Source organism: Phaenicophaeus curvirostris, chromosome 6 (assembly GCF_032191515.1).
Source record: "Phaenicophaeus curvirostris isolate KB17595 chromosome 6, BPBGC_Pcur_1.0, whole genome shotgun sequence".
Taxonomy (NCBI): domain Eukaryota; kingdom Metazoa; phylum Chordata; class Aves; order Cuculiformes; family Cuculidae; genus Phaenicophaeus; species Phaenicophaeus curvirostris.
This window is the reverse complement of record NC_091397.1, coordinates 60,764,464-60,789,999: the sequence shown is the minus strand read 5'-3', so window position 1 is coordinate 60,789,999 and position 25,536 is coordinate 60,764,464. Positions and strand designations below refer to the sequence as shown.

The 25,536-nt window shown below is 36.5% G+C and overlaps 1 protein-coding gene across 1 annotated transcript in view; it reads right to left on the bottom strand.

Annotated features, from left to right (window-relative positions):
* Positions 1-25,536, bottom strand: part of THSD7A (thrombospondin type 1 domain containing 7A) — a 181,662-nt gene that overhangs the window by 20,261 nt on the left and 135,865 nt on the right. The window contains exons 14-20 of the mRNA XM_069860390.1: positions 22,833-23,096; positions 12,483-12,661; positions 8,897-8,902; positions 8,079-8,212; positions 6,076-6,229; positions 5,229-5,370; positions 4,635-4,750 (exon numbers count right to left, since the gene is read on the bottom strand). Of these exons, the coding sequence (XP_069716491.1) occupies positions 4,635-4,750; positions 5,229-5,370; positions 6,076-6,229; positions 8,079-8,212; positions 8,897-8,902; positions 12,483-12,661; positions 22,833-23,096 (995 nt within the window). The remainder of the gene's footprint in view (positions 1-4,634; positions 4,751-5,228; positions 5,371-6,075; positions 6,230-8,078; positions 8,213-8,896; positions 8,903-12,482; positions 12,662-22,832; positions 23,097-25,536) is intronic.

Genomic DNA, 25,536 nt, shown 5'->3' with positions numbered 1-25,536 from the left:
AGCAGAAGAAAACAGGTAGAGGCTGTGAGGGATGTAGATGGAAACTCATATATGTTCTTACTCTTCTTTAGGCATCTGCTTGTTTCTTCTCTTGTTTTTTTTCCTGATGTGGTGTGTAAGTTTACTACACATATTATGCTATCCATTCGACTGTATGCAACAATATTGACATCACATTGACAATAATTTGTTCTAAAAATGTATGGCTTTGCATGTATTCCTGAAAAGCTTTGCAAAAAGCAGAATAATCTAACACCCCTAAAGTAAAAGCTGGAACTGCTGGAGGAGAATGAGAAAAGGGGACGCAGGAAATAACCCAACTCACATGTTTTCCCCAAAATACATTCTGTACTGAGCTCTTCTCTAGGCAAGAGTCAGCTAACACTAACAAATGATGGAACTACCCCAGAGAAGGAAGAGTTTTGTAGCTGTGCTTGAAGGCAACACAGTGGCTCTGTGGTCCTTTGGTCTGATCCTGTAAAGCCATTTCTATGTCCTTATAAACTCCTGTGCTCCAGATTTTCCCCATCCAAGGAAGAAAAGAGATATTTACACTAACAAACATGAGAATATATGATGAGCGATGGCCTACAACTGATGGCATAAATACTCACATGACAATAATAATCCCTGCAGCCTGCACAGCTTCAGAATGAGTTAAAAGGATAGGTTGATTATAGTGTGTATGATATAAAATGTGAAAGAAAATCAATCCTGCCAATATAAACAGCAGCTTCCCAGCATAAAAGACTGTCCACTGGCCCTCCTTGTGCCTCCTTGTCCACTGAGGCACTTCAGAATCCCAGGAGGTTGTGAATATCTTTAAGCAGATAAAATCCCCACTATTTTTTTATTTTAAAACAAACTAGATATTTCAAAACCTATTAATTTTAATGACTGGAAAGGTTAATGACATAAAACCAGCAGTTAGGACTTCAAAAAGGAAATAACCCCACTATTTCTCCTACTAACTGCAAGTGTAGAGCAATAATTAGGCACAACATTAACAAATCCTCCATAAATAAACTACCACAAGTACTGGAAATGCCTTATCCTGATAGATTCATCAATTCTTATATTTGTATTTGCAGTACCATTTACTGAGACAAATGAGGTTTTAGACCTCTGTTCTGTTTTATATATCAAAGAACAATTTATTGGCTTTTCTCTGTGGTACATTACAACCTTGATTATCCATCTATTGCATGCAGGCAACACCTGAAAGCTTTGGATAAACTGGAATGTGGTTTATTAGGAAACTAGAGAATCATCTTTGAAGTCAATATTTGGGTCAAATCTTCTGATTAAAGGCTTTATATCTGGCTGAATTGATTCCTGTCAATTACAGAAACACAACTTCCCTTTTTCAAGACTGGCCTTCTCAGCTGGGCTTTGCCTGCTAGAGAAGGAAAAGCCCAAGGGATATATCGAAGTGAAGTGGAGAAAGCTGAAGGCCAGACTACACCCAGTGAAATGCCATTTTCATGTCTTAGATACTAAAGTGCTGCCGAAATAGATTTGAGGAACAACTTGCAGGCTGCAATTTGATATTAACCACATGTTCTTCTCTCCTCCCTCTTGTTCCTTCAATTGATGAACCACAACTCACCTTGAAGAGCTTAGAAAACACCTGGAACATTGTTCAGTAGCTGTCTTACCTGAAAGGTCCTCTGTTATTGGTGAGCTGTGGTTTCTGATTTGAGAATGGCAAATACTGGAGGAGTTATACTGAAAGCTACCGCTGAGCAACCTGTACTCCCGGTCACACACGAGGAGCAGCAGGGTGCCAGACCAGCATGCTCTATACATCCCGTGATCCACAAAAAGTATCTGTATTTGTTTATAGGAATGTTTGGCACTGCAGATTAACCTCTGCTGGAGGTTAATCATATAATCTGACAAGCAGACTATCTGCCAATAAAACAGAAAAGTTTGATTTCTAATGCAGACCAACTGCTGGTTTCTAGGCTTTTCTGATCTTTAGTTCAAGGGGAATGATAAAAATAAGTCCATAAATATGGATACGGCCAGGACTAGCTTGTTTGAGGTGATTAGATTTTCAAATACTCAAAATAAAGACAAGCCTGGTTCTTCATGATGTGCTAATTTTGTATAGAGACCAAGTAATCCAGTATTTTTGTGCCTTGAAAATTTGAAGGGAACTATGCTAACATAACGAAGACTTGGAAATAGGCGCTAGAAATTGATTTATCCTGGCAGTAATCAGCATGAATGGCTTGCTTCTTTAGCTGATTGACTGAAACAAACAAGTTCATATAGATGCATTACGAAACCAGAACACATGGGCTCAGAAAAAACGTTAATATTTAACTATGCTGATGCTCATACCTGGAGACTGTGACAGTCAAAAGACAGCACAAAGGGGTTTTTTATATATGGCTTTTATTAGTTCCTTGCACTGCATATTATATGTAGGAACTCAGACATTGCAGTCAGATGCCTTCCTTTCTTAGGGATCAGGATAGGTTTAACTATTCTGACTTCTCTTGTTTGCATATAATAATGAGAATCATAATTCTTAAAATATATCTACACGTAAATTAAACAAAACCTTTGCTTTATTCACACATCTAGCATAAACTTTTATGATAGCCCAGGGGAAATTTCATTTGCTAAGTCACTACAAAGATGTTTAATCTTTCTCTTACCAGCTTTTCTAAGCACATGCACTTTATTTTGAACTTCACTTAAAATTCCTGTGCTCCTCTCGTAAGCTGGAAAGTCACAGAGTTGGTTTTCACATCATGAGCAAAAGATGTGGTAATATCTGAACAGCTTGGCTTTCTTGCTACTGAGGTTAACAGGTTTTACTCTTCACAGTTATTGGATCAGCCTTTGACTTTATTTTTGACTTTATTGTACCACTGCTTACACATCCATAATTCAACAAATAGTATTAACAGTATGACTATGCAGTGGATCAGGACTTTCTGCAGGAAGATGTATCTTTATATGATCTAGCAAATCAAAAGAGCTAGTAAGACTGTATCACAGTGGTTGCTGATAAAGCCAGGACTACTGCAGTGATGTCTGTTGGCCAGTCATTTATGGCAAGTAGTTATTGAGATATATTGTTGCACTAATTACTTCTCTGAGTAATAAACTCTCATTTATAAAATGCAGGAAAGCTCTAGAGATTTTCTGCAATGAGATTTCAATGTTAAATGTACTCATTTGTTCTAAATGTTACTGAAAATCTTTGGTTAACACAGGAATAACTTCTTGGCTTTATGGTAAAAGAAATATATTTCCCATTAAAATCTAAAAAACCGTATTTTTTTTCTATTGAAATATTTATGTTGATAGGTATTTTACATAATTTCTTGGTATTAATTAATCAATATTGGAGTCCTTTATAAATAACCTGAGAGCCAATTCCTTTTTTTCCCTTAATGCATTAAAACATTAACAGAATGCATTAATGCATTCCCCTATTAACTTCAGAGAAACTTGCTAGTAGGTAGCCAGATCCTGAGTGTTTTTTTTTTCTGAAACAGAAATAATCAAATTGTTAGATTTCAGTATAAATCAAGGACCTATGTGTGAATGAGGAACCTGGGACAAAAGCAGGGTGCCAGCCGCAGCAGAAAACTCCTGCCTTGGCTAAGAACTTTCGGCTTCAGGAATCCAGGATGTTGGAACTGGAAAAGCCTAAGTAGATCAGATATAATATTATAAAAGCTACGTGATGTTCTCTGGACTCTCTCCACTTCTGAAGAGTCTCTTCTTTATAGGCATACACCAAATAGCAGCTACTAGCCAGGAAGGTCCAACAAAAAAGGGTTGGTAATAAAGCTGCTTTGGAGGCCACTCTGCCTTAGGCCCATGTAGGAAGTGATTTTGTTTCCGATGTTGAGGTGGTGGAAGAATGGCAGCTGAAACAAGTTCAGTTATTTTCCATCAGAAATGCATGTAGGATTGCCCTTAATACAACACTTGTGTTGTCTTCCCATTTTCCTTCGCATTACTATCTCCATGCAATTGAAAACATTAATGCCAACACACAGAACGCCAGAAAACTCCTGCTGTCAAATCTGAAGTTAATTTGAACATTTGCAAAATGAGTCTTTCAAAATTTAAGGTCTCCCTTCTACTCGTTACTTCTCCACATATGCTTCTGTTTAATATTTCATTCATATTGCACATTTTTTCACAGAGGCTTGGGTATCTTTTGCATTGCACAGCTGGAGACAAGAAGTTAGCATTCAGCCCAGCTGCAGAATGGCACGTGAGAAATATTTTCCAACACATTGGGTAAATGATTGATATTGGCAGCTGTCCAAGGCTCCATGCAGGAATTGTATCAAATTAGAATGATGATTAGAGTTCTGATTAAGATTTATTACCTTTATTCTACTTTATTAATTATTGTTTCTAAGTAATTTCCTTCAGGACATAATAATTAGCATACGTTCACGGAGGTACTAAAAAGTAACTGAACGGAATTGTATAAAAATCACTGTTGTTGGTATAGCTCACTTCAGACGTACTTAACAATCCATGAACAGCGCTGCAAAATATCTGGCAAAGACGGGTTACATGTTGTAGAGCTCAGTTGGCTCAGCATTAATTAGCATCATCAGAAGGCAACTTACTCACAGGTACCTACTCACCTCTTCACAGTGCTTCAGGTCAACCGATTTGCCATCACTGCGAACACAATCAAGCATCCGTGTTTTGATACCATTACCACAGACAGCCTTCTCACTGAGCTGACATGTGCTCCAGTCTGGAAACAAGGAATTCATTAGTGTAGCAGACATTTTAGCTAAAACTCATAATGATCCATTCTCCCTTCTAATTCTAATTCTGATGGCCTAAAATAATTTTCTCAAGCAGTTTTTACATATGCAAAGGCTCATGGAGCTCAGCTGCTACACATTTTTGGTAACAACCACTTTTACTGCAAATAGTCAGTGCCGTGATGCCTTTCTGTAAAGATCACATTTGGTTTCATCTGCATAGATTTTGAGCAAATCACAAAATGATCATAGAAGTAAATTTCCTGGAGTTATAGCATGCACACTACACCCAAGCTGCAAAGCCTCCAACAATATTTTGTGTGGATCGAACAGCCTGAATCAGCTTTCAGTACAAGCTCCAGAGCTCCCTCCAGTTACGAACAGAAATCTGAAAAATCTGTCCTGTAAGATGAATGAACCAAGCTGGAGTCTCAAGCTGTCACTGGATCACAGCACCACAAATACCTGTCACATTGTAGTCATAGTGGTAGCAGTTTTTGTTCAAAGTGCAGACTTCTGTCTCAGTTGCAGCAGGACAAGACTTTCCATTGCCTGGTTGCCTCAGGGATTCAGCTGACCTTTCACGGACGCTACTTCCATTACACGGCTTGAAAGGGAGATAGGAAACAGCTTTGGTATTTTAGCATCCTGATGCTTTTTCAGGAAACACTGTAACAACCTTTCAAGCAACCTCTTCATGGAACACAAATGGTAAAAGGCTCAGGCTGTGGCCTGTGAGAAACCATTTCCTTTCAGAGAGAATTTAGTCTGTTGTTTTACCTTGATACCACCCAAGACGAAACAGCCTCTAACCTGGTAAAACCTTGGTACTTTCCTAACAAGTTCATATTTCAGCACTAGCATTTGAAACCATTTCACTGATAAACTGGGTATTCAGATGCTGACATTCCAAAAGCCAGCGAACGCAAAACCATCTTTCTATGCTCTACCTTAATTTACAGACTTTGCTCTTTACAGGAGCAGTTCTTAGTACAGCGACTGTACTGCTATGGAGATGCTCACAGCCAGGCTCAAAGACAGACTCACAACCCACTGCCAAAGCTACTCTACCACATAGAACCCACCCCAAACGATGACATTTATTTTGTGTTTTGAAACAATTTCACTTAATGGATAATACTGGCAACACTTCATTTGCAAACAACTATCAACGAGCCTAAAGATGACAGTAAATATACATTTCTATATGTGTAAATCACTGCTCAATCCAGCATCTTTGCACAATATGTCATGTATACATTTTAAAGTATCCTCCTAAAATGATAAACATTACACTTCAGTATATTCTTACCAAAGAACATCGAGACCATGACCCCCATTCAGACATAACACAGTCTTCAGGACATGGTAACGTGCATTTTCTAGCACCAAGTGGCATCTCTTCAGGATCACACAGATAGTCCTCTACAGTGTCAGAAGGACCATCCACAGTGTTTAACATGCACCTGGAAAAAAAGAACTGCACATAAATGGCATTTGCCATGGATTTTGTCGCGTAACTTTGTTCCACAGTGAAGCATTTTAACATTTTGTCACCACATGACAATCATCAAGTAATTGAGGTAACAGAACTAAGTACTGATATATGAATATCCAAGAAAAGCTGAAGAGCCAAAAATATAATCCTCACTTTTATGGATGACAACCATATAATCAAATGCACAGAATGCAGACATTCCCTATCAGTGATTTTCTGAGAGTTTCTGGGCAAGCAATTTATTTGATATTAGCTTACCAGTAAGTCAGAATAATGTGAATCAGCCATAGTTTTGACATATTTTGTGCATGCTTTAACTGATAATTTTAAATATAGAAATATTAGAACTTTAAAAAATTTATATTCTTAGTATTAATTTGTAATTTATAAATATGCCTTTTTAATTACCATTGTATTAAATTAGCATCCCTGAAGCCCAGTTAAGAGGAGAAATTAATATGTTCAGAGTTGCAGAGCTGAAGATGACAGTCTTCATTCCACGGTATTCCAGTGCTGTGGAATCTGCTGCTAACTTATCCCTTCCACCTGTCAGCAGAAGACTAACTAGTACAAAACTAGTATCATTCCAATTAAGAGGCTTGAGTTTGTTTTCCAGAATTGCAAGAGATAAAGCTCATATCAATATGAAGCCTCTCACACTCATGGAAATATTCTGAGCTTCTTTCAATAGACGATATTATTTTCTCACAAATATATTATCAGACTAAACTAATTTTTGAATTGTTTCTTTTTCTACAGTAAACATGAGAATACAGCATGAGCACATATTTGCTTTGTGGCATTAGTACTCTAATAGCAGTTTGTGATAATAAAATAAAGTTACATCATTTTAGTCTGAAAGGGCTGAAATAACTTTCTGTATCTTTGATGGTAGTGGCAAAGTCTATTTTTCAACATAACCACTTATTCTTATTTTTCATACTGGGACTTTTTAAAGAGAATTCTTATGGGAATCTGTTTAGATGCTACTGTGTGAGAAAAACTATATGTGGTCTCGCTAACTCTGATCAAGCAAAGAGTAATTCTGCAACCTTTAAGTAAAGAGTGAAGTAACAGTTCTGTTACAAACAAAATCTCATAAATGTGCCCATTTCTAAGTACTTGTGGCAGGGAAAAAGAAAACACTGCATACAGCTCCCACTTTGGTTCTTCAAATTGAATTCTTATTATGCTTTTTATTCAAATTTATAATCTCAAATTGTGTGTTACTTTGCAGTCAGCTATTTAAACGTGCCCCACTCCTCAAAACAACCAACCCCAGCCTTTGCTATGTGCCATAATATGTGAGGCTAAGTTTAATTAAACTTTGATTAGAGCTCTAGGAAAACGAGTAAGCCTACAAGATGCTTAGATCAGATTCAATAAACAACAGCTTTGTGCACTCTTTACTTCACTTCATTCGTGTTTTCCACTTTTGCTGTTATAAGTGTAACTGTTATTTCCAAGTGTATAAGTACTTAGAAGGCTTTTTTAAAAACCATAGTTTCATAAATAGAAAGAGGACCATTTTACCTTTTAGAAAAGCACTAAAATCATACATTGCAGTGTTTGAAGTTGTAAGAAGTATAATGCACAGTAGTTTATAAAAAAGGAATCAAGGTCCACAATCCATAACCAGCAGACAGAGCTGTATTGCACTCATTGAAGCTCTTCCGATTCTCATCAGCCAGGGTTCTGGTCTGGTATACTATGGTTGGACTTACCCCTATATATTATGCATAATTACATCAAAATAAATAGAGCTGTGAATGAAAGTGAAAGTTGACTGAAGTGAAGGAGGAGCAATACTGTTTTACCTGACTTTCCTCGTTTGAACACCTTCTCCACAGTTCTCTTTTAAGTCTACATTAGTCACCTTGCAGACACTCCAGGGCTCAGTAACCCATACATATTGGCTGCAGTCACTGTGGCAGGGGACTACCTCATACACCTGGAATCCACATAAAGCATCAGTTTTGTTGCACAAAAGGAAGACAAACATGCAGCAGTGATCATACAAAAAAAATTGGTAAGAATAACAAATGTAAACTTGCTGCTTTAAAAGCTGTAGTAATAATACAGATAAAATATTTGACAGAAAACTACAGAAATAACAAAAAGTCAGAAGCTAAGACATCTAATGACAGATTTCCTGTTTTTCTCTGCCAGTAAACACACACTACGCTGTCTCCACCAATAACAACAATACACCTAACATAAAATCTGTACCTGGGCAAGCTCACAAGTATAACTTTTTAAAAAATGATGCTACAACTCCGCTACAGATTTGCTTCTGTCTTTCACACTTCTCAACTATTCTGTCCCAATGTTGCTAGGTGTGGTGTTTTGTATTTCTAGAGATGTGAGTTCAAGGTAAACTATACCAATACATACTGATTCATTTTAGTTTTCATTGTGGATACTTAATATCACGCTAATGTATTTGTGTACCAGCATTAGTATTATGTTTAGATTTGAACATAGATTTGACATAGTATATTTTTTAATGCCTTGTGCAGTGTTCCACATATTTTCTCAAACATACATTATAAAAAAAAAAGGGACAGACAACTTAAACATTGGAGCAAAATCAGGAAGCACGTTAATGTTATCTCTGTATTTCAGAAACTCTTACCTGAGCCTGAAGAAAGTATTTTCATGAACCCCCAAAAGATAAAAAAAAAGAGAATTATTAGAATGACACATAGGTATTTAAATGACATTCATTTAGCTTTTATTACAAACAATATTCTATGACTTCCGTCAAGGAAAAGGCTTCCAAAAGTTCTCTTGCATCTCCCTTGCTGTCATGAGGCATTTTTTGCAAGAAGTTTACCTTTGAAAGAAAGTAAAGTTTTTAAATCACAACTAGTGGGAAGAGACTGTAGATTAGCTAGCCTATTTCTCAGTCCCTAACACACAGCAAAATTGTTTTCTCTTTTTGTCTATAATGAGCATCAACTTTTCACACAGTAGGGAATCCAGCTTCCCTAAGATTAGAGAAAATTCTCAGTGGTTATGGAGAGGATACTGGACTTCTCAGTCATTGAAATTGTTCTGACAGCATTAAGTGCATAGATTCAGGATAATAAAAGTAACTAGCAGTACTCACCCTTCCAAAGGGTGAGAGTTCCTAAGTCCCTCATTGAATATCTTAGTCATACATAGATTACTTAAAGCCCATTGCCACTGAAATTATCTTATACCAACTAACTTCACATATCATTCAGGATATAAAGTCACACAACTAATATTTCTAGACACTGTCTCCAACAAGTACTTGATTTCTTTTCAGCAACACTGCTTGAGTAGAAAAATAGGGTTGATGGTTTGATAGTTTATCAGTTAACCTGCAAAAAATTACCACCAGTCATAAAAAAAAAAAAAAGAGTAGAACAATAAATGCGTAAGAAGTCTGATATATCACTACACAGCTGACCAGCCTATGCACAAGCAGACAGTCAGCACATTTGGGCCTTTTTTGAACTAAATAAACATTAAGTCAGGTGTAAAGATGGGTGGTATAAATACATGTTAAGGAAGGTTCTGGACTCAGTGTGCAATTTGTAGTCCCATGGGAATTGGCACTTTATTTATTCTTGTCCAGGATTTCCAAAATAAGAATAAGGAAGCCTTAGTTTAGGGAAATGTCTGTGTACGTCTAACCTTGGTTGGCATAAGATACATAAATCCTGCATATTCAACAACCTTTCCAGTAACATAAAAATTGGATATATTGCCAAAAAGCCAAAGGATAACTCTATATTGTATTGCATGTGTTTAGCAGATTTCTTCTGACCTTACTGGCATTATTGTAACTATGACTGCAGGCCATGGCAGCTAGATGGTGTGAGGACTGCATGCCCACCTGCTGGATAAGGGGGCAAATAATGCCTGCAGCCAGCGAAGAGAGGGATGTCCTTATTTTCTCTACCAGTCTCAGATGAGTCTCTTCATTTGAAATACTCTGAAGCCCATCAAAACGATTTTATAATAAACTTGACTCTACTATTATTGTAATTACAAAGACTTTTAGCCTAGTGGAGTTCTGAACAGGCTTCATGCAGTTGGAACGTGGTTTGGGAGTCACCCTGGCATGCATGGCCCAGGAGGAAAGATGCTCAGTGAGACATCTACCATTCACTGTGTTCAGTCCCTCTTCAAAATAGTCATATATGTCAGCCCTGAGAGATGTTAAGCAACTTGCTCTTAAAACTTGACAAATGTCTTAAGTACTCTATTTCACTGTTTCACTAGTCTTGCCCTTAGAAAGTTTTCCCAAGGCTTAACAAAAATCCGCTTGCAGCAGTCTAAGCCTACTGCTTTTTATCCTATCCACAACAGCCATAGAAAATGGATTATTTCCTCCTTCTTTGCAACAGCCTTTTATGCACATGTTAGCAGACTGCCAATATTTCCTCTCCTACCTTCTCTAACATAGGCTAGACAGCACATTGCAGTCTTTCCCCAGAGTTCATAATTCTTAGATCTCAGCTTACAGCATAGCCCCTGTGTATATAATCTCCCACGTACTTGTGGGCACCAAAGACCTAGTCTAACCATTATGCTTCATATATATGCAGATAAGCATGTTATATATATAAGTATTGACTACAAAAAAACCCAAAATTACATTTAATTATTGAAATAGATATTCTGAAGAGTCAGTAGTTTTTTCTAGCTGAATGTGTGGTAGATGACATTGAGATTAAATAATTAACTGAAAATTAGGATGCAGGTGTATTCCCTGCATGTTTCTGAATCGACAGTGAATATACTTAAAATTGAAAGATACAGCCTCTATGTTCTTCAAGATTCCTATCTTATCTGTAGAGTTCCCTTCTCACAAAAGTAGTTCAAGTTTATTTTTACAATAATTACATTTTGAATCATCTATTATTATCATTTAGCAAGCACCATGTAGCACTGCAAGAAACCTAATACGAGCCAAAGTACCAGTAGAGGGCAATAGTGTTGCATATAAGCGGCTAATAGACCTCTAGCAACATCACCTTTGATGCAGAAAAATGAGCCGGGTTTTGTACTACGTGAATATTAAAGAAGGAAAAAGTCTTCTGTATAGACTATAATTTGCTCCTATTGAAACACTTTCTCCTAATTTAAACCATATTTACATGCTGACCCAAATCCAAAACCCCTCATTCTAGTCTGTGTTTTGTTAAAGTAGATCACAAACATACTTTATTAGCTGCAGTTTAACACTTACTATTCTCTAAATTAGAACTAATTACATTTCCTAAAGTGGAAAATTAGATCAACAAGCCATTTCAGTCTGTGCTAGCAAAATGTCAATAGGATAATATTAAGTACATGCTTTTTTTATTCAAATGTAAATTGACAGTACTTTTTTTCTTCAATCTTTGCATATTTACACAGAAGACTGTGTAGCTGTTTAACATGCCTCTGCAGACTAAATTAAATTCAACATTAATATGAATAAAAATAAAATCTGAAGAGCATAAGTTGATTCAGAAGCAAGGTTTTTCTTTCTAAAACACTCCAAGCAAACAGGAGCAAATAAGCTTCAAGGGTTTGACCTGGACTAGTGCTAAACTTGGTCCCAAAGATTAAATGCTCATTAGTGGTCAAAGCACTCCCAGTGTGCTCTTGGATCACATTTTCTGGCTTAGTTTCCCTTGAAGAGGATCCAGATCGTGCAGCCAGACTGTTCTGTACTGGAAAAACAAGTACAGATCATGACGCAACTGGAAGCTTGACCTCAGAAGTGCATTCCTGACTGGAAATGCAGTGTCAGAGCATCTGTGCCCAAAGGGTCAAGCTCTAGCTTGACTAAAACCCACTAAGGGACATTGGGATGATATTGTGTTTGAGAAGTTTTAATTTGCTTTCTGATCTAAGATGGACAGGGATTAACACTAAGAATATTACCAGTCTGAGTATCTGCAATAAGACGTTTTACCTATTGCAGGAGAAGATCTTCAGAAAAGTGATCTTTACTATCTGCATGTAAGAATTTTTTGTCGTTTACAATCTGCAGTTCATAGGTTTTTGTCTATGAGGAATTAACGAGGTAGGTCCTATGCCGACGGAGGATATCTAACCAAACACATATGCCTCATTTTACCTGCATCTCCCCCTTATGTTGCATAGTTTTTCTACCTTAACAAACAATACAGCTAAAAGGGTTATCTGAGGTATGGAAAAAGCTATATCAATAATGTAAATATAAATCAAATTACCTGATTGACATGATCTAGCTTTGGACAGGGTCTTCCACCATTGTAGGGTTTTTCACGGAGCCATTTAGACCGAACTTTTACCCCACTTCCACAGGATTTGCTGCAGCGAGACCAGTTGGACCACTCACTAAGCTTGCAGTCTGAGGGACATGGAATAATACAGGCTTCCTCAATATAACCTGCATGAATGGAAAAGAAAGTGAAATCTCTTCGGCATGTCACTCTGCCACTTTTCCCTGAAGGCCTCGTCTGCTTCATTTAGACTGTCCAAAGTTTGACTTGACAGGACTGTGTGAATAGAGAGATTTCTTCATCATTAGGGCTGACTTAAATTCTGCAGAAAATTGACACATATATCTGGAGACTGTGTTAAAGAAGCAGCTGAGCATCTTCACTGCCACCTGATTAGGATTCACACCACATTTCAGCGTTCAAACTTTCTGACAGCTACATTATAATTTACACTAACCCATCTCTTGGTTGCATCATTCTTGCATTGTAAAAACAATATTTTCTTTTTAAGTAAAAAAGCTTTAATGAAAAGCCTCTCCATAACTGTATCAAGTAATTCAACTGCAGTTATACATAAAAAAATCCAACTGAATCAAAGGATATGCATCTTACCAGCCTGGAGCAAGGGAACTTAACACCTTGTGACCTTTCTAAGGCTAGAAAGAGAGAGTGGCTTGCCACATTAATGATCTGCCGATTAACAACCATCTGCCCTTAGCAGCACACTGCATAATTGCACTGAACGGGAAAGCAGATGTTTGGTTTGGATAAGTCATCGGTCCTGAGAGGTTGGAAAGGGGTATGACATGGTCTGCAGGGAGCAACATGAGGCCTCAATTCACTGAATAAGTGAAAATGTCTTTCTTTCAAAAGCAACATATGCCATAGCTCTACAATACATGTCATTTGTGTCAATAGTTACAGCAGAAGCTATAAAACCTCAAATAAAAAGTTAGCCTGTGGTGCATTTTTACTGCAACTATACCCTAAACAAATTCTCCTTTTCCCTTTCCTGTGTCAGACTTGCAACTTATTTACTGTTGGCAAATGTTCACTTTAAAAAGAGTCTTAGAAATCTGACGCACCCTATCTCAGAGCCCCATCCTACACTGAACTTTGACTGCATAAATATTAAATGCTGTATATTGACCAGAAATGAGCTTTTAACAAGTGCTCTTAGGCGCTATACTAAACTATATACTTACACAATCAAGTTATTGAATGAAATATATACTTATGTATATACTTATACAATCAAGTTATTGAATGAAAAAGGAAAATAATAGAAAAGTTAAAAGAAACAATTCCCTCTGAGCAATAAGTGTTTAGTGATAGTTATTGACTGACAGAATTAAGTCAAAATTTTACTGGTATTTATGAATTTTCTTAAGATTCTGAACTGCTGCCTTTACTTTCAATATAACTTGCAAGTATTTTTTTTCTGAAGAAATCTTTCCAATAACACACATTTATGACACTCAGCATTTGTTAAATTTCTGCCTCTATAATTCACATCTGGAAGAAACGAGTTCAAGTTGCTTTAAATATATTGTACATCCTTCAGTAAGTAACTGTAACTGGTACAGGCAGCTTCAGTAAAACTTTATTTTAAGGACTTCCATAAATCTCTGAGTTGTAAATTTGTCTTAATTAACTTTAAAGGGATCTTTCCAGTCTGACCTAGTCACAGAAAAAGAACTTCATGTTGTTACAATATTTTGAGACGTGGATAGCTATGACATGGGGATACTTCATATCCTACCAAAAGAAGCCTTTGTGGAATATATTTAACTAAAATTACTGACAAATTAGAAAACATTTTGCTTCATTGCCCTTCAGCTCCTCCAAATGAGGACAATGAAGGGTGGGGGTTTTTTGAGATAATGATAATGTTAGCCAAAAAGTTTAACAAGATTTTGACTCCTGCAGACAGACACAGTACCAAATACATTACAGTATTTTCAAGTCCCATGTAAATTTTAATTATGTTAAGCTGTAGTTCAAGTGATTCCATAAAGTATCAAATGAAACCATACCACTAAAGCAACCTTTTTTCACACTGTCTATGAAATATCTATATTGATGTCAGTCATTAATGCTGCCTTAGCATAGAATGCAATAAGGCCAGAATAGCATTCTATTACAGGTATAGAGTCTCAGTCGCTGTAACATGGAAAAACACAAGCTTACTTATATGCTTGTTCATTTTTGAGAGGAGGTAGCAGGCCAGTTGACATTTTCCATCCACTTTATAATAAAAATATACCAAACTGCAGTCCAACATTGGGTCCTTAATCCTGCAAGCTTCACGGACTAGCTTCTTCTCCCCATATAGCTCTTTCCTATGCCATCTCTAGAATATCTGGCCTATGATGTTCTTCTCCTCTCCCTCCTTCCTATCTCCTCAGAAAAGCTGTCATTAAGACCCAAACTCCACACCCAGCTGAACAAGAAGAATGGAAAAAACACACAAAGAAGATAAAAAGAATGGAGTAAACCACTGAAGACATAAAAAGAAGCTCTACAAGGTAGGAAGGCTTGGAGCTAGTGGAAATGTGGAACATCTTTGGAGAGAGAAAGAAAAACACTCATTACATAAGATGCAAGACAAGCATAAAGAGCTCACAACCACTGGTACACTGAGAACATTGGATGAAAAATAGGTCAAGAACATAAGCATAAAGGGGTTCAGGAAGGAGTTTGACAGCTTCCAAGCCTTCTCTGAACAGAACAAAAAAAAAATTAAATGAATGAAGCTACTTTTCATGGCAAAAAGTCAGAAGTCAAAACAACAGAAGAGAGACTGAGGGAAAATAGAGGAAAGGGTAAGAAAAGACAGGGAGAGGGAATAAAGAGGTCAGAAAAGAAAGTTGAGAGAATTGTAAAGATACGATGCCTAGGGACAGAAAATAAAGAAAGAGGCGAAAAAGAACAAACATTCTTCCAAAAGTGATATCTTGGTGAAGTACGAACAGAATGCAATACCTAGAGCATAATCTAGTATGTCCTGACCAGACAAAGAAATGTATTGAAGAGTGTTCCCACAAATTAAATCAGAGGAAAAAAGGCAGAAGTAAAAAGACCATGACCTCTGATTTGCATTCTATATGTAATTAATGTGTAGAATGAAAATGACCTTGTTAACTCTGTCATTAAAAAGTTTTTGGCATATTTATCCCTTGGCATCTTTTTTTCCTCTCAGATGGCTCAATATTTTTCTCAACAGACTAGTTAGCATTTAGCTGTGCCACTGGACTCCCTTAGAACGCAGGCAGAACAGATTTCAAATTGCTTGCAGATATTTCTCTAGCCAAGAAAGAAAACTGAGTTTAAAAAAAAAAAAAAATTTCATGTTGCAAATTACTCGATCCACTCCATTTACTACCCATCTAATGGTGCTTCTCAGAAAAAGCCTCTCTGAAGCATCACCTCAGATGCCTTGCCATGTGTATGATGTTAACATATCTTTTAGGGTGATTACAGATGATAATCTTCAGAAGTTCATAGCAAGTGTCACTCAAATCCACGAAAGCAGACGCTCAGGAACTTTGCAAGTTTATGATATTTTTTGTTGTTGTTTTTGTAAATTTTCAATTGCTTGTATTTGTAATAGCTTTGTCCACACTATAAAAAAACTTAGCAAGTAAGAAGAGAGTTTGTTGTGATATAGAAAAAATACATTGAAAGCATAGAAACACAGAAATGAGAAATATTACATGCAAATGGGGTTGATGCAGATACATAGTTTCTGACATGAAAAGAACATGAACGAGCCATTTTTCAATTTTCAGTCTTGTTTCCACTCTGATCTAAACATCCTTGTAAGGGTGCCCCTTGCGTTAGACAGTGTAAAATTTTATTAAAGAAAACAGTCCTTTAATGTTTGGCTCTGTGTGTCTGTATAGCAGAACAGCACAGACAGGTTATACAATCACAGCAAATGGCATGCTAGAGACTTGAAGTTTAAAGAACAAGCAAGAAAATACCAAGATAGAACTACAACAGATGCAGAGAGAAGGAAAGAGAGTGGTTAAGTGGCTATAAAGAAGAGCTGAGGAAAAGGGGGTGACAGTGAGGGAGGGGCAGTGAAATAAGCCTATAAAGGCTGAAAATATGCTCTCTGGATACCAGCAATTCATGTTTTGCTTGTTCTTCCCCCTCCTGACTAAAGACTTTCACTGCATCCTTCTTGCAGTGCTTCCTTCTCTCAAAAACATCTCAGGGATGTTGGAAAGATGAGACCTTGGGATACTGTTGTACAAAGCATTGGTCCTGCATGGTCCAGGAGGGTACTAACAAGAGATGTCCATCTCTTAAGGTCTATTCCTTTCCAGAGTGCAGTAGTTTCTCAATTATTTCAGCTCCTATCAACTGAACTTCACAAGGCTGTGAAATGGGCAGTTGTCTACTCTGAGTGAGAATATGGCTATTCCATCATGAAAGATTTATTACAGAACGACAATTTAACAAATGGCTTTGAACCACGAGGAGTATGAACTGAACACATTATTAAAAGGGAAAGATTTTACTGTTCCACTTCTAATTGGCTATAAAATGTGGATTCCTAGTACAAAGTCATTAACATATGTGATGGATAATTTATGATGGAGGACTTTAATGAACTTCACACTTTTTACAATGACAAAGCAGGTTAAGTAGGTGGATATAAGATTTTCCCCCACAAACTACACCTGAAATGTATAAGAACAGACCAACTACTTAAGCTGAAGGGTGCAGACATAAAAAAACCATCTTAGGAAGTGTTTACTTGAACTCTCTTGTCCTTAGGACTTAACTCCTGCTTTCATGACTAAAATGTCATGCTATGTTTCTAAGACGAAAACTGGAACGTCAGAATGGTTTATGTTCTTTAACACTGATTTTTTTTTTCCAAGGAAAAAAAAATTCTTTCTTGCCTACCATAGATAGATGGAATTTGCTAGACTTTTTTTTTTTTTTTGGATTGCCCTTCAAAGCCTCAAAACCTGAGAGCAATTGTTAATGCTTAATGCCTAACTATCTTCTGCATCAGCAGTTCTGCCTCTGGTGAATTAAGTACACGTCTTTGGGTTGATGGATGACTGCTTCACGATTGATGTCCTGTTGACAGGCCAGATAAGGTGGGCAGTTGAACCATAGTACAAAGGCCGAAGGTAGTATTTCTGGTGCAGGGTAATAGGTAGCACATTCTTAGAGAAAATACAATAGGACAAATACAGCATCTTGCATATATTGGAAAAAATCTCAGAAAAGATCTAAGCTGTGAAACAGCAAATTAACCAAATAACATTTTGAGAAACTAAGACTACCACCATGCTAGATTGGAATATCCTATGGGAAATATATTTATTTTAGAATAAACACTCAAAAGAAAGTCTCAAATTTTAACACTCTGCTAATCTTTGTAAATTTACATTGCTTTAGGTTAGAATATTGAAAGTGAAACAGAATACTTTAAAAAAAATCCTAATAAAAGGGGATACAGCAAGTTCTACTGGACATCTTCAACCCTGTAGAATCTTTCACTACATATGAGATTTTACTGTCACACACATATACAATTAAATACAAAATTCCTTGATTCACATTGATACTCCTAGCAGCTGTTCTAAAAGTATTCACTGATACGCAGATATTCCTCTCTAATCCCTGCATAAGCCTTGTAGTCATGAAGGGCTTCATAGAGTCAGGACAAATCAATGCATCTCATTTAATTAATGCTAAAGGGGGAAATAATCTCACACTAAAAAGGCAGCAGACAAACTATCCTGGACTGGTTGACTGTGCCTGAGGTCTTAACAGTAAACTGATGTGAACTAAGAAGGGTAATACGACCTATATAAAAATGCTACATCTGTTCGCCATGGTACTATATTTGCCTTAACTACACATACACAAATACAACCACCATTTAGCATATGTGGGTCACAATTCATAACTGATCTATGATGGAGAAAAACTAAACACTGAAGAGTAAATAGTGTAGTTCATAAGCATGGCAGTGGCCTGCTTTTGATTTTTGACTACTTATCAATTTTTTTTTCACAAATACACTGAAACAGATTGGTGGCAGACACATGTCATTATCCACAGAGTTATAGTATACTAGTGATGACAGGGATAATGCTATGAGAAACAACTGCCGCTTTTCTAATGGAAAAAAACCTTTCACATTTGACTCTCAACTGAGCTATGAATTTTTGTATTTCTCCACTAAAATTACCTATGAAATACCGAAACAAGGCAAGAAACAGAAAAAAACAATTTATATGTCTTCCGATAACGAAAACAGGTAAACAACAACTCAGTTAGCACTTTTAACTGACACTGCCCCACCTGCTGACAACTGTCAGCTGTTAGCTCCTGTCCACACTCTGCAGATCTGGTACAGCTGAAAAATACCAGTGGCAGAATATTTCAAATGGCTGCTGACTGGTGCTAACTCTTTCATCAATAAATTAGTTCAAATTTGAAACAAAATATTTTGAGAAGAAAAATCAAAATATTAGGCATATATAACACTGGAAAAAATAAGATAAAAAAGAAAATAGAAAAAAGATTACCTTGTCCCTCTGCTGCTGAAACTTAGGTCTATTTTCAGCTGTTAGTTTGAGATTTCTTTTGAAGTACCTGATAAGCTAAAGAAAGCTAAGGATCCTTTCCAAAAGAGTCTGCTGTCTGCTTTACCAGCGTTCTCACCTAGCAGTAACAATAGATTTATTTAAACTCACATTTCCTTTCTTTTTTTCAGAGTAGTGGTCAATCTTGTCTTTTTGAGAAATTTGTTCATTCCGGGCCACTTTATAGCCACACTTAAAATTCCAGAGATTATCACAAGAATCTTCTTATGGGTCTATTTCATCTAGGGGTCTTCCTTGTGTCACATCATTCTTTAGGCTCCTCTGTGTCTGTGAAACTGTTTCAGTTAACTATTCTCAAATCTTTTGAAAATGAGATGTGTCAAGTAGTAGAAAGAGCTCTGAAGTTTTTATTCTTCTGCTTTGTTTATCTTCTCTTTCCCAAGTAAGTCAACTGAATTGTGATTATAAACACACATTTCACAAAACGAACAGCTTGTGATTTTTTTGGCAGTGCAGAGCAGGTCTGCCTTTTGATTCCTCCCATGCAAAACAGCATGCCTTGCAACACTGACCTGCTCATAGCCTGATAAATATTATTTATCAGTATTTACATATTATGACAGTCTAGCAATTTGAGTTTCTTGTGGCATTTTGATATATCACACAAAATATCCCATGATACATTACTTATATCCATGTGGATGTGGTTTGTCCCACTTGTCAGACTTGGAGGATATTATCACAGGTGAAGAGGTACAATTATCCTCATTTCTCACCTCATGATTTCATAGTGTCAGGACATAACAAAAGTCCAAGTAAGAGTTGGATACCACACACGAAACATCTTCCCTTAAGTAACTTCTTCTCCCAGTTCAAGCTAATTCACCAATCATAACCCATAAAAACTGTGATTATATTCTGTACCACTTAGAAAAGAAATAACAGACTCGCCAGAACAGTAAAACAGATTTCTGAATAAAGCCGATAACATAGCACATATATGTTACTCGTCTTCTTCGGTTCATAAAATTAGTCACAAAATTAGTGAAAAATTCAATACTATAATTTCTGTAGGGAAATATGCAACTCTGCTAGAACTTGCAAGAAAAAAAACCCAAGCAGGCTTGAATTATGAATCCTGTCAAGTTTAGCTTGAAAAAGCTAAAAGCAGAATTATGAGTAGCTACAATGCACTTTTATTTGCTAGCAAGTAGGGTAACTGTTGTGATGCCACGTAAGTCCCTTGTTGTTTTGGCATAATATAGCTTTCATGTTTGTTCTTAAAAAAACCCCAACAACCCAGCACACTGAAATCTATAGATGATGCCAAGCTGAAGAACTGTCATACACCAAGGGCATGAAAGTAACAAGAAAAACATCAAAAATACTGGCAAGATATAAAATAAGGTTTAACAGGAAAAACAACAGTTTATACATGTTGAGAAAAAGAAAACAAATAATCAGAATGTAAACCACGAAAACAAAGCAGATGTATAGAAAAGGCAACAAACACACTGAGCATCTGCTTTAGCTCCTTTGTATCTGCAAAGTACACTAAACCTGGGCAAATGCTGAAAGCAGACAATAAATTAGATAAGCCTTAGAAATAATCTCCACTATGTCTATGTGCAACACCCATCAATAAAAGATTTTTGTTCAAGAAGAGCCACCATAATTTTAGTGACATATCATTTGGCATCATTTTAATTGCCTACCTTCAAAGTCAGGTTAGATATCTCATTTCCCCTATATACTTACTTTTTGTATCAAACAATTTTAGGAAGTGCAACAAATTAGTCCAACAGCAGTTCTAAAATTCACCTGTCCGTGCACTACACCACGGACCAAGATAAAGGTACTCTCTCCCTCAAATGGAACTGATGAGAAAACACACAAATATGCCTTGTGCTTCACTATCAAAAACAGGTAATGAAAATGCGGGGTGGCAGGGGGAAATCAAAGAACCAGACACCTTAAGAAACTGATCTACAGAGAAAGTATTCAAAACAAAACTCAAAACCCCAAAGGAATCAGGCTACCCAGCTTACAATAAATATAGTAATGACTCACAAACATTTCCAGTTTACAAAGAGAGCTAAAAGAGACTCCAAATCTTCCATGAGAAAAATGGGACAGAACTGCGGAAAGAAAAAAACTAAAACAATTATTGCGTTTTAGGAAAGTTGACTCTGGAGCCTGCTAGTGCTAACAGCATGTGAAGCCCTGGGTCTAGTAGGTATAATAACAATATAGTGTTAGTAGCTTCTCTGTTTGATTACTATTCATGTGGTTTAAAGTTAAAAAAAAAAATCAACAAAGAAATAGGAAAAAGTTTCAGTTTGGTATTTTCTAACTGCATCTTCTGAACAATTCAGAATGTTCCATGATGCTTTTTTTTCAGCGTTATCTACCAGCTTCCAGAGGAGTCTTCTAATTGCCTCAGGACAATTACCCAGCCCAGGCAGACTGGTGCTTACACAACTGCAGTTCATTAGAAGCAGCTGCATCTTTTGGTACTGCAAAGTGGTCCTGGTCAGGCTAAGCAAATGTAGCATGTCCTCTTTTGACTAATCAAAAGAACAAAACCAAATCTTTGCAGACTTCAACACAGAAGAAGTGTCTGAGAACAAAATTAAAGAACATTCGCAGAGCAGAACAAGAGATTTACTGTCCCATGGGAGTTTAACTTGGTCATTCAGATATATTTATGCAAACTTATCTTTCAGTATGACTTAACTACAGCAAAAGATGATTTTGAAAAATAAACACAGGAGGAAGTCCTTCACAAAATTATCTTCCAGCTTTGTGCTTGTGAGGTATTAGTCCGAATACTCTCTTCTCCATCAAATCACAAAGTTATGCTACAGCTTGGCTTGATACGTTCAGTTTCTAATTTATCATAGCTCTAAACATGAACAAATAGAGCTAATTAAAATCACCTTAAGTCACTCAATGTCTTTGATCAGCTATTTTAACTTTATCCAAGTAAATAAATGAAATCTCCCTTATCTTAAGTTGTTAAAGCAGAATACACGTACAAATTAAACTTACATTGACCTTTTAACGGCATGAGACTAACATCCAGCTTTTCATACCAAGAGCTCATGTACAATTTTGCACTGTAAACAGGAAAACGAATGAACATAAAAACTCCAGTGATGTAAATCAGCATATTTCTGGCTCACTGAAAATCCAAAAGTGCCAGTTTTGATCCTAACACTACAGATGCATCCACTTCGGGAAGGAACTTTGTTCCCTCCCAGAACACATGACAGAATTATGCAGAGAAAGTGTTGTGTGTTGTTGAACCCAGGCCAATGCATGCCTATTAAGGTGCTGAAGAGCAAATGGCAGAGATAAGGCTATTAAAGGAGATTGAAGCTATCTAAAGAATCTGTGGAAATAATTTCAGTCTTTCCAAAATAGTTCTGTGCTGCCCCTGTTTATTTTTAAGGATATGACCATTCTACATGGCTATATTCTCAAATTTACAGGTCCATGTATCATGAAAAACAATATTTTACTTTTAGCTGTTAAAGTATAGTAGTTAGTGATTTATCATAATTTTACTTTTAAACATTGCACTGTTATAATCAGTAAAAAATAAGCTTACTCCTTTGTGAGTAAGAAAAGATATATATTGGGTTTGTAGCCTAAGTAATAAATATTAATCTGCTAGTTCTACCTGTATACACATTATGTTAAATGAAATAAAGCAGATAAGTAAAGTGATGAAAGAAAATAAGTTTCTAAATACCATGACTGTTGCATCGTGATGTTTCCACAAGTCGATTGTTTTGGTCATAGCATGCCATGGCCTGGTAACGGTAGCCTTGTCCACATTCCTTAATGTCTCCTTGCACCTTCATTCCAAGCAATACTTCTTGCTTACCCTCTGGTAAAATACAGTCTGACCAATTTCCCACAGGCTGAGCACTGTACTTGTCACATGGACAGAATTGATTCTCAATTAGAGGATACAACTGAGAATTTTTGCATTTATCTCTTTTCTTACTTTTTCCTAGAAAAAAAAGAAATAATTATTTTAGAAAGTTTGTATCAGTTTACATCTCCCCAAAAATTTCATTCAGACTTCAGTAACAAGTGCTTGAAATAAAATACATATGCCTAAAACTAGTTACATTATTCTTTACTCATTTAGATGAATGACTTGAATTTTCTTAAGTAATGGATGCCTACAATTTGCACAAAATGCAACACCTTTTAAAACAATGCCACATATTTATATTTGCTTTGGATGAAGGTGCTTGAGGAGCACAGTTTGAAAAACTCAGCAATTAAGAAATAAACCCTTTTCCCTCCATTTCATTATAAGTGTGTAGTCAAATAAATTCTCTCAGGATAAAACCTTCTCAAGTTGAAGGAAATTCCAAAAGAAAGTAACAGGCATCTTTGCTATAGTAGTACCTTCTTTCAAAATGTCAAAATATTTTAATTACATTATTCGTTATGCTACATCTGTTAATTATTACCATTCTTCTCTAATAAAACAAGCTCCTTCTGTGAACTTGTTTCAAATCTCTTCCCATTTTCCTTCTCTAACCGGAGCACAGCTATCCACTCAACCTCCTCTTCCCATTAAATCTATTTTTAGTCTTCTCTTTGTTTAAGGTTTGCTCAGTTTTCCTTTCCATGCTAGACAGCTCATATATATTAACAAAGAAGACTTTGCAAAAATTGTTTTAAAAATGCTTGATATGTAGATACTACTGAAAATTTATATCCTGTAGTATTTTCCTTGCTGTTCAAAACAGGACACTGGACATGACTTTGCAGCACCTTTAGCATTTGTATTGACTACTGCCTTCATTAAGAATAGAGAGAAGACATATGAATATAAGTTTATCTTTTGACCTCACAACTTCATAGTAAAAATACACTTCTCCTGCTAATTTTCACCATAAATAATAAGAATTTATAGTCCAAGTCAGCTTTATGTGATAGCCTCAATAGCACATTGCCACAGAGGATACCTCCCAGCACATATCACAGTCTTATCAAGTTTAAAGAGGTAACAACTTAGGGCGGGAAGTATCTCAAAGCATTAATAGCGTGGTAAGAGAATCTCTTCCTTCTTGCTTCATTATTAAAATAAAAAAATAAGTACTCAGGGTTTTTTTCCCTTGCAGAAGCAAACCTGGCATAAAGTTCACTGCAGTTATAAGACAGTCACAGTGAGCCTTCTTGAAGATTATGAATTATTCACTGTCCAGGGGTTTTCTGATTTACAGGGGAATGGAGTGGGGAGATGATAAGGTTTGGATCTTATTCTATTCTGTCCGAGGCTGCTAATGGGCACCTCTCTTAGCTAGCTTTCCTCCACCACAGACAATACAGATAAATTGGCAAACAGTGCTGTGACAGAGGCCGAGACTCACTCTTGAGGTTTCAGTTATAATTTAGAAGCAGAGCATGATTCTTTCTTCTTCATTTCATGCAGAAGAAATAAAAGAAAGATCGAAAAGAAGTTAAAAGAAAAAATGTTTCAAAGTGAAGGGTGTCTATCACATGGAACAAGGAAATCTTTGCAGAAAAGGGTTGGACATCACTGGAAAAAGAGATCTATTTTGTTAACTAAAATCTCAAGAGTGTTAACTAAACTATCAAGAGTTTTCAAGGGATGCAAATTAACAGAATGTCACAAGACAGAGAAGGACTCTACCAATGAAGAGGAAAATCGCGCACAAAAGAGCATTCTTCATTGTGTCAAGAAATAAGGCAGAAAATTAAGCAACATGTTGCCTATTGCCTTGTGCAGTGATTTGGTGGATAAAGGTAAAGGAAAAATGGAGAACACCTAAATAACTTCGAGAACAAACATTCAACCAGGGAAAGGACTGGCTTAACCATAAATACAATTAAGATGGCAGCTAAGAAGTTCAAAAGAGGTAAACCAAAAGCTAAGGCTGAAAAGCATTCAGTTGACATAGTAATTCTAATAAATCAAAACCATATAATAAACCATCCAAGAGGTGAGTCCTGGTGTAGCCAAGACCAGAAGTAGGAAAAGGAATCTGAGTGGGTTAACACCCAAATGTGCTAGGGAGAGATGATTGTTGGTTGGTTTGTCACCAATTAAAAAAAAATCCACTTTCACCAGTTTTTTTATTAAAAGGTTTTTTACTGGAAGCTCTAGGGAAATTTCAACAAGTTGGTTTTTGACTTTCTTTCTCAATTACAGTTCAGTGTTAAAAACAAAAAAAAATCCAAATTCAAAGAAAACAGACCAATTCAGTCTGACAAGAATTCAACGTGGTTAGATAACGCTGGCAAGACAGAGCATGCACATGGAATCATGGTTGCTGAAGAATCAAAATAAATTGCAGATCTGCTCCCTAAACTCTTAGCTGAGAAAATGCACATAAGCCAAGAAAATACAAATGATTGATAGAGTCTGCAGCCACTCTGGGTTCCATTATCAGTTTTTCAAATCTAGTTTC